This window comes from Onychostoma macrolepis, chromosome 03, assembly GCF_012432095.1.
Source record: "Onychostoma macrolepis isolate SWU-2019 chromosome 03, ASM1243209v1, whole genome shotgun sequence".
Classification (NCBI taxonomy): Eukaryota; Metazoa; Chordata; class Actinopteri; order Cypriniformes; family Cyprinidae; genus Onychostoma; species Onychostoma macrolepis.
The window spans coordinates 48,420,528-48,430,992 of NC_081157.1; the positions used below are offsets into that span (position 1 = coordinate 48,420,528).

A 10,465-nucleotide genomic window follows, 5' to 3' on the forward strand; every position below is an offset into this window, starting at 1 on the left:
ATAACGAAACATTTATAAACATTATAAACACTAGGCCTATATATATTATTTAGTTCTCCTTAATCCACAACGAACCCTTTAAATGTAACGGTATTACACAATAACTTAAACTTAAAACTTTTCAAACTTTCTTGTCCAGCTTTCTCAAGCCAACTTAGTTTGTCTTGACAAACTTTTTAATCTAGTTGTGTAAACTCATTATAATGGATTACTACGGTCACATGGATTTAACAGACACACACACAGCGGCCATAAAGTCCTGAAGACACATCAGATTGTCTCTAATATATCGCTTTAATTCAAACAACTTGTTTTTCATAATCATCGGAAGTCAAACTCAATCGAAAATAAAATTAGTTTAATTGCACAGCCTTAAAGTACAAAAGAGACCTCGCTTCTGGATTGCAAGATAAACAATAAACACATCAGTGACGAATGTCTTGATATTATCACATGTAGAAACAGTTGGCAGGATACAGTTAGCTTAACAATATTTATGTAGGAATAATAAATTGTAAAGTGTATTTCCAAAAAAGTGTCCCGAACAAGATGTTTGTAAAAAGTGTCTACATGTAAACTACAAGTGATACATATGCATTTTAAAACAAGTGAACATAATATGAAACTCAAAATAACTGAACAGAAAACACAATGATATAATCATGAAGCAAAATAGCATAAAAGAATAAAACTCAGACATCATTCTTTGGGGAGGAACTCCATCTATTAGTTGATCTGAATCTCACAATTGAATCTGCTGGTTTAGAAGATGAAGATTAACTTTAGTCACTGTGAAAACTTTAGATGATGTTTCTTTGTCATGTCACTTGTTATGGCTGGTTAGGACAGATTGATCTAGATTATATTTTACTGCTTGATGCATCATTCCGTTGCATTTGAGACAGCATCAGATCTGAAAATGCTGGATCTGAAGATGATCTACTTAGGGCTCATTCACACGAAGCCAGAGCTTTTCCTATCCAATCTTTAATTTTCTCGTTCTTCTGTAAACATGGCATCATCTGAAAAATATCTGCATACACGCAAAACCACTGAAACGGACTAAAAACGATGTATTATTCATGCCAGACCAGTATGTGGCGCTGTAATTCTGCCACAGAGATACACTAAAAACAGAGAAGACGACTTGGAGCCTAGCGCGCTGTATACAAACCCAACACAACAACAAGACAAGCTAGTAAAGTTAGCAAAGCTAATGGGCTTCTGCAGCACGAACACAAGCATGTACTCCGCCTTTGTTGTTGCCGTTATGTGACGTTGCGGCGTCTGACTAGGGTCAAGAAATTGGGTGATGAAATCATCGTTTCGGCTGTAAACAAAACACAAAGGTGTTGTTTTCAGATTTATCCACTCTGGGACTCTGGGAAATTGCATTTTCAGGCTCCCAAAACACCGGATCCATCTGGACGAAACGCCAATACGATACAAATTTTTTATGTATACAGCTAAACGCATCTCTGTTTGTACAGGGCCTTACTGTGATTGTTTTTTGTATGACTGTGTAGAGCAGATGACTGAATGAAATGCTTCCCACAGTGATAAGGTTTCTCTCCAGTGTGGATCATCTCCTATGTTTTCAGATTTGATGAATGACTGAATCTCTCGTCACAGTGTGAACACTTATAAGGTTTCTCTCCAGTGTGGATCCTCTCATGTGCTTTCAGATGTACTGACTGACTGAATCTTGTCACAATGTTAACACTTATAAGGTTTCACTCCAGTGTGGATCCTATTGTGTTTTTTCAGATGTACTAACTGACTGAATCTTTTGTCACAGTGTGAACACTTATAAGGTTTCACTCCAGTGTGAATCATCTCATGTCTTTTTAGGCCTCTTGAAACACTGAATCTCTTGTTGCAGTGTGGACACTTATAAGGTTTTTCTCCAGTGTGGATTCTCTCATGTGCTTTCAGACTTGATGATTGACTGAATCTCTTCTCACAGTGTGAACACTTATAAGGTTTTTCTCCAGTGTGGATTCTCTCATGTGCTTTCAGACTTGATGATTGACTGAATCTCTTCTCACAGTGTGAACACTTATAAGGTTTTTCTCCAGTGTGAATCCTCTCATGCAGATTTAAATACTTTGCTGAAGTAAAAGTCCTCCCACACTCAAAGCACATGTACTCTCCCACAGCAGTGTGTATTTTCTGATGTTCTTTCAAATTTTGTAGACGTAAAAAACTGTTACCACACAAATGACATGAATGTGGCTTCTCCTTTGCATGAACTTTCAAGTGTTTCTTCAGAACTGAAGCCCATAAAAATATTTTACCACATTGATCGCATGCATGCTGCTTCTCTCCAGTGTGGATGTTCATGTGATCCTTAAGGTTTGCTGACTGTGTGAAACTCTTCCCCCACTGATCACAAGTGAACGGTTTCTCTCCTGAATGAACTCTCATGTGAACATCAAGACTTGTTTTGTGTGTGAAACTCTTTCCACACTGAGTGCAGGTGAAAGATTTCTTCGCTCTTCTTTTCTTTAAATCTTTCTGTTTGGTTTGAGAACAACTCAAAAGTTTTTCTCCAGTTTTGACATGATTTTTCTCCTCAACTTCATCGGTTTCTTTATTCTCCTCATTTTCTTCGATCAACTCTGAAATAAAAGTAAAATGTTTTGCATTAATAAGTGCAGTTACAACTAATATAACATGTTTCTTTCTTGGTAATACACATTTGACAGTAAAGCACTGAACTTGAGTTGGGAAGCATACAAAATTTACTTTTATTAATATCAGTAATGTGCAAAATCAAATTTTCATATAGAAAAATCGATATATTCTACTCTTACTAAATGTACCTTTATTCTTCTATAGAATTATACAGAACTGACCAGCAACTTCAGTGATTATAATTGATGAACGATTCAGTCGCAAAGTGAAGAAAAGTTTGGTGTTTTGTGATTTTTTGTATTTTTTTACTACATACACAAAAAAAGTGCAACACTTTGGCAAAACCTGATTTCTGGGTGATTTTAGAATTTCAATATATAAAGCAAAACGTATAAATTAATGACTAATAAGCCACTAAGTGCTCCTCTGCTGCCATCTACTGGTTATAGTGGTAATTTTATTTTTAATTTTATTTTGCACAATTGTTTGTTTACCACAAAACTATATTTTGATATACATTGTGTTTGGTCCCATTAAAAATATCATTTTAATGTGGAATACTTAAAAAGTTGTAAAAAATTGCTTAAATGTCTCTCTCAAAAGGTTGTACAAACCCTAACGATGTAATAACATTGGACAATTTCTGCCACAACACCATGGTAATAATTAGCGTTACTGCTTCTGGGTTTCTTCATCAGCGCTGTTTGATCTGTTCATAACAGAAATCTGTGCATAATTTGAATGCTTCTCACTAGATATCGCAGCAACCTTATTCATTCTGCATCGAGTTCAAACTCTTCTCACTGGATCTCGCAGTACTGTGCAGTAACCGTGTCACAAGATCAACACTGGTTCCCGAGTAAACCTGTTCTGAGATTAGACCAGTTTGCTTGCGTTGCACTCAATTATTGGTCTAAGCTGCTAAACGGTCCGTGGTGCACAGCACAAATGAGTTTTTGTTTTGTTTGCCGTTTGAAGTTTCTCATTTACAACAGAAAAGGCAGGTCTTATGAGTTGTGCAACATGCTAGTCGCACCGGCAGAAAAATAAGCCCTGCAGTTACAATTGTAACATTTGGACCAATCAGACACAAAGTTTTTCAATTGATTTAACAAATCAATTAGTTATCAGACTAACAAATAATCACAGACCCCTCACCCAATACACATACTGGGTGCCAGTATGTCTGTGGATGACTCCAGGCCCCCCGTTTTCATGGCAACCGATCTGATAACACTAGTTTCATTGCTCAAAGGAATGCGGGCAGAGTAACACTCACTTCATTTCCCCTTAGGAAAGAGACATTATGCCATAAAAATGGATTCCTCTCTAATTAATTCATAGAAAAACCTTTCTTTGAATGAACACACATATCTTCAGGTCATTTTGTATATTACTACTGTTTTTGTCAGTAGCGGCGCTAGGGCAGGGCTTGACGGGGCTATAGCCCCATCAGAAACTTGCTTAGCCCCTGCACAGACCCCCCACCCCCCAATGATTTTCCTGTTTTTTTAACTATCGGTGAACTGTTAAGCCCCCCAATCTTTCCTACATTCAATGGTATTCTTTTCTTCACTAAAAAAGGGACCATTATATACTGGGTTCTGGTAACCATGCCTTCTTACAATTGAAACAAATAAGGATCAGTTGCAAAGCTACATGACAGTATATCTTGCATCTGCATTTTCTAAATACATCTTAAGAGGAAGAATTTGTAATTTTAAAAACAACAGTGAAGAAAAAATAAGAAAGCACAATAATAAAATGTTTTAACATTGTAATTTGGGGAGAAACTCCATCTTTGATTTGATCAGAATCTCAGATGAATCTTGAGTACTTACTGTGATTGTTTTTTGTATGTCTGTGTAGAGCAGATGAACGATTGAAATGCTTCCCACATGCAGTGCAGTGATAAGGTTTCTCTCCAGTGTGGATCCTCTTGTGTGTTTTCAGGTCTCCTGAATGATTGAATCTCTTGTCACAGTGTGAACACTTATAAGGTTTCTCTCCAGTGTGGATCCTCTCATGTTGTAAACACTTTGCTGAAGTAAAAGTCTTTTCACACTCAATGCACATGCACTCTTTCACACCAGTATGTATTTTCTGATGTTCTCTCAAAATTGAAAAACTCTTCCCACACAAATAACATGAATACGGCTTCTGCTTTGTATGAACTGTCGGGTGTTTCTTCAGGACTGAAGCTCTAAAAAATGTTTTATCACATTGATCACATGAGTACAGTTTCTCTCCAGTGTGGATGTTCATGTGTTTCTTAAGGTGTGCTGATTGTGCGAAACTCTTCCCGCACCGATCACAAGTGAACGGTTTCTCTCCAGTATGAACTCTCATGTGAACATCAAGACTATATTTGCTTGTCAAACTCTTTCCACATTGATTACATGTGTACAGTTTCTCTCCAGTATGAACTCTCATATGAACATCAAGACTATATTTGCTTGTCAAACTCTTTCCACATTGATTACATGTGTACAGTTTCTCTCCTGTATGAACTTTCATATGTGTCTTAAGGATTCCTCTTCGTGCAAAATTCTTCCCACACTGATCACATGTGTACGGTTTCTCTCCAGTGTGAATCCTCTCGTGTATTTTCAGATGTGTTGGCTGACGGAATCTCTTGTCACAGCGTGAACACTTAAAAGGTTTCTCTCCAGTGTGGATGTTCATGTGTAACTTAAGGCTTTCTTTTAGTGCAAAACTCTTCCCACACTGATCACACATGTGCGGTTTCTCTCCAGTGTGGACTACCTTGTGTCTCTTCAGGTCTCCTGACCGAGTGAATCTCTTGTCACAGTCTGAACACTTGTAATGTTTCTCTCCAGTGTGGATGTCCATGTGTACCTTAAGGCTTAACAATCGTGTGAAACTGTTCCCACACTGATTACAAGTGAAAGATTTCTTGGCTCCTCTTTTCTTTAAATCTTTCTGTTTGGTTTGAGAGCAACTCGAAGGTTTTTCTCCCATTTTGACATGATGTTTCTCCTCATCTTCTCTCAATTCTTCGTTCCCCTCACTTTCTTCAATAAACTCTAAAATAAAAGCAAAAACAGTTATTTGTCAGTTCTGTCAGGACCACTATCATCAAAGATGATTGACAATTAGCATATAGTTTGGATTGGCAGTATGGTTCTGTTCTGGGCAAGAACTCCCTGTGCATCCATGCAGCCTAGGCAGCGATAACCCCCCAGGGTAAACAGAACAGAACCAACAAAAAAGTATTGCAGATTTGTTAAAGTTCAGTAATTTTATGTACACATTTTTGAATGTGTCTGATTCAAAAGAGAATCAGAAGGCTGGATCCTGACTGACAGAGGAGGAGTTGGGGATGGAAGAAGGTAATTAGCTATAGAGCAATGCGAAAACTGCTGATAATACTGACGACCTTATATATGGATGCTTAGATAGGTGTCGTATTCCTATAGGTAGATGGGGATCAGCTGAGAGTCAGCTGATGCGAGCTTGACTAACGTGACCTGCCAGAACAAACGCTACGCTTGATTTAAAAAAAAAAAAAAAATGAAATGTGAAAGTACATAAAAGTGAACCCTGAGGTACATTAATCTTCAAAATATCATTTTCAAAACATTATAGATAAATCCCATGTTTCTATAAGGAGAACTATTAATTGCGTCGGATCAACTACACTATTCTCGAGCATATGTTTGAAGATCCTGAGGTCATCGCAGCTGCTATCCTTCTCCCTAAATTTCGGACATCTTGGACAAATGATGAAACCATCATAAAATGAGGTAAATTAATGCAAGCAACAAACTTGAAGAAAAATTCTAATCTGGGCAACTTTTGAGCCATACCAATATGAGCGAACAACCTTTTTTTTTTTTTTTTTGCGTACGTCCATCTAAAAGCCTTATCTGAAAATGGTTATTGCTATTACAAGTGCACCTTTTATGAACATTATGAGCCGTTCTTGGGCTGTAATCTCAATATGAATATTGATGTATGGTATTCATGCAGCAGGTTGTAGTTGTCCCTGTGTTTCTTGAAATAAAACTCATATCTTATGTGGCTTGGACATGCTGTTAGAATTTATGCTAAAATAAGGGATTTACATGGTTTTAGACATTTAGATGTAGATGACTGCATGTAAATGTAGTTAATGACAAAACCCATAAAATTTGTTCCCAGTACCCCCTCAACCAAACCTTTTTCTGTGTCCTCACTTTGCTTGCAGGCCTGGACTACATCAGACTGCACTTGGAGCCTTTGGACCACAACAAGGAATTGCCCAACAGTTCATCTGATGATGAAGATTTTTGTTGCTGCTTTGAAGCTGACAACCCATGAAGCCAGCAAACAGCTGGATGGATATCTGGCCTGTGTTTCAGACACCAGGAGGTCTCTGCTCACGTTCCCTGCTATTTTCTGCCTCTCTATCAAGATTAATACACCTCTTCCTGCATCAGCTGCCTGTGAGAGGCTCTTCAGCACTGAAGGATTGCTTTTCAGCCCCAAAAGAGCTAGGCTTGACTACATTAAAATTGTACTTGAGTATTAAAAAAGTAAATGTAACTGCAAGAATGAAAACTATATATTCTTGTTTAAGCTTTTATCTCTCGCAACACGAAGTGAATAAACCACATACAATGTTTTATCCTGCTTTAGAACGGTTTGTATTTAAATTGCATTTACCTATCAAACTACAAGACACGCCTAATGCCATTATGTAACATGCTACTCAAAGTTGTAAAACCTCTGATTTAACTTAAGCAGAAGCTGATTTTCAAATTTGTGAGAGTGGTACTTTTTTACTTTTACTCGAGTATGTTTCTGGAAAGATACTTTTACTTTTAATTGAGTACAATTTTCACTCAGTACTTTTACTTTCACTTGAGTAACATTTTTAAATACTTTTTACACCTCTGCTTTTATTCTAAATCTCACCACGCATTAAAACAACACTGTCTTCTTTTCTCCCTGCAGTATCTCCCAAGATCGTTTCGAGCTTCAATCCAGTCTGATGGCCCAGTATCTGAACCTGGACAGACGTCATAAACTCCATCACTTAAAATAATTGTTATATGTCTTTTATACACATTTTTTTTTCTTTGACACGTTTCCACGTCATTCAACAACTCAAATTCTTCAATTTAATTCTCAAGATCTGAAAATTTGGTTTGAAGTTCTAAAACTCTTGAGTTCTTGAGTTTTGTTGCTGCAACCTGAACCTTGATGACTTAGCATCAGTCAGTCATGCATTATAATATGATATTATGATAATTTAGCATTATATGATTATAGAACTTTAGTAATTAGAATAACTATGTATTATTGCATTTCGTCATGTTGACTAAACTTAGGATTGGTGGTGGTGCTTAAGATATTGTTTGTCACTTAGTGTTTCTATAAAAAAAAAAGAGTGAAAAAACTAAAAATAAAATAATAAATTATAGTAGCGCCACATTTTTATGTCAGTAACGGCGCTGTAACGGGGGAAACAGTAATTCGTTTGATTACTCGTTACTGAAAAAAATAATGCTGTTAGTAACGCCGTTTATTTAGGCTACAGGAGCCAATGCGCAATCATGAGCGCAACTTTGCGAACGCTGCCTGTTTCTATAGGAACCGGAGCTATTAATGGCAGCTGTGCAGTGACGCAATAGGCGCGTTTTCTGCTGTAAACGTTAAGTGACTATTCACAAACTGTTTTTTTCATGGTATACTGTAAATGAGGACATAATATTTAACCCTTGTGCATAAAAAAAAAACAAAGTTACACTACGTTCATAGTGGACAAATATGTCCATGTCAAAAAAACAGTCATAAAAATTGGAAACTTGGGAGCACAGACTTAAGTTTGGTCTCATTTCAAAGAAGACCCATGGCAGATTATTGTTGAAGTAAAAAAGCTTTAAAAAGTGAAACCAAAAAAAAAAAGTTATACAGGTTTATACTTTTATATAAATTGTATTTACTTTATTTTTTTTATTTTTTTGAAAGATCAAAAGGTAAAAATACAGGCTTATTTTCACAACCTTCTTTGATCATATTTTCTTAGTGTACAAATATAATTCTGACCATATCTCTCTCTCTCATATCTTTAAAATAGCTGCTTTATGTAACATCAAAATTAATAATTAGCATGTTGCAAAACTGATAATAACAGCTGAGTGGAAGAATTAATTACAAATAGATTTTTAGGCATTCCTGACATCTGATGTGTGCAGTTTACTTTGCTTGCTTTAAAAGAAGTTCTCTTCTTCAGTAACATTTTGTGTTTGTTTTGTTTTTTGATTGCAGTATTGTTCCACTGCTATGGTTTTCTTTGGATTTGCTTCTCAGTTCCATTCAATTTTAAGCTTTTCTTTGTTCATTCCATCTTTTATAGTCAAGCAGTCATTAAAGATGTATGAAGAAAAAACACCAACCTCCTTGTTCCTCGTGTTTTATTCTCCAAGTTTCTGGTTCCTCGTGTTTTATTTTCCAGGTTTCTGGTTCCTCGTGTTTTATTCTCCATGTTTCTGGTTCCTCGTGTTTTATTCTCCAGGTTTCTGGTTCACTCGTGTCCTCCTCACTCTCCTCTTTAACAAACACCATCTTCACAGCAGCAGATCTCAGTTCAGATGATACTCCTCCAGATATTCCTGCTTGCTTCAAAACTTAGTCACGAGTGTGAAAATGAGAATATTACAGGTATTTACTGAACAGATTTAAAAAGCGGTATTTTCTCTATTTACAGAAACAATACTTCTAACAGATTGAATTAAAACAGCACCACCAAAAAAAAAAAAAAAAAAACAGAGAGTGCAGTGAAACTAAACTTCTTCCTCCGAGGTTTAATGGTGTTTAGCAAACAAACGTAAGTGTCTTAGCGCCACCCGCTGGACTGGAGTCGATGAAGGAAAATAATATGGTGAAAATTAACGTTACTTAGTGCGTCTGTACGGTGCGCTGTTTTTTGTTTTGTTTTTTCATTAAAAAAGCCGATCTGCAGAAATAAATTTAAGGACTTAAAATTTTATACTCACATGGTATTTGATGAGCATCAATTGATCAGCAGTCTTTTATTAGAGGAGAAAAACGAGCGAATTTATTAATCAAATATTTCATTGAAAATCACATGCAGTGTGTAAATATGGAAATGAAAATCAATGAAATTTATTGTGTTAAAGTAATTTTTTTATTTGGTGCTGAAGAAATATAAAATCCAAAATGATATTAATGGGTAGAGTGAATCCTATTTAATCTTGATTGTTGATGTGCTCAGACTTTAAAAAAATAATAAATAAATAAATTAAACAATAACAAGATATGTTTTTATAATAATGATTAGACATCCAGGCAGATCGTTTCCTTGCTGTTTATATCACCCTACTGGGAAAAAAATAAAAAAGGAAAAAAAGACACCGTCTTAAAATTTGTGTAAACCATCACAGGATTCTCCAATCTCTTGTAAATGGGTCCACAAGAATAATGCAGGCAATACACAAAGATATTAAACTTTTCTGACTTTTATTTAGAACACCGGCTGCATTCGAAACCGCATGCTTCCATACTATTTAGTAGGCAAATTGCAGTAGGTGAAAGAAAAGTATGCATGAAATCTCAATATCCACAAAAGAGTAGGCAAGATTTACCTGGATGGAGCACTATTTCTCGTGAGATTCGGGCGTACGTATACTTAAGTATCGTTAGAATATGCCTACTTGCCTACTATATAGTAGGCGAAATGGGTACGTAAGAAGAGTAGTATGTCCGAAACCACAGTATTCATAAAAGAGTAGGCGAGAGATCCCCGGATGGCCTACTGCGTCCCGCCCAGACTCCGAGGTGCCGATCGAGGGATACTTTT

At 36.4% G+C, this 10,465-nt stretch overlaps 1 protein-coding gene across 1 annotated transcript; it reads right to left on the bottom strand.

Annotated features, from left to right (window-relative positions):
* Nucleotides 1-283: 283 nt before the first annotated feature.
* LOC131537082 (oocyte zinc finger protein XlCOF6-like) lies at nucleotides 284-9,493 on the bottom strand. Its single transcript, XM_058770337.1, has 3 exons — nucleotides 9,042-9,493; nucleotides 4,479-5,684; nucleotides 284-2,621 (listed from the first exon to the last, which is right to left on the bottom strand). Exons 1-3 carry the CDS (start codon nucleotides 9,208-9,210, stop codon nucleotides 1,717-1,719), a joined length of 2,280 nt encoding a protein of 759 aa, XP_058626320.1. The 5' UTR covers nucleotides 9,211-9,493; the 3' UTR covers nucleotides 284-1,716.
* Nucleotides 9,494-10,465: the final 972 nt, after the last annotated feature.

Coding starts and splice junctions, on each gene's coding strand:
- LOC131537082 (XM_058770337.1), bottom strand. CDS start 9,210: ATGGTGTTTGTTAAAGAGGAGAGTGAGGAGGACACGAGTGAACCAGAA. Junction 5,685..9,041: donor AAAACACGAGGAACAAGGAG/GTTGGTGTTTTT, acceptor CTTTTATTTTAG/AGTTTATTGAAGAAAGTGAG. Junction 2,622..4,478: donor ACATACAAAAAACAATCACA/GTAAGTACTCAA, acceptor CTTTTATTTCAG/AGTTGATCGAAGAAAATGAG.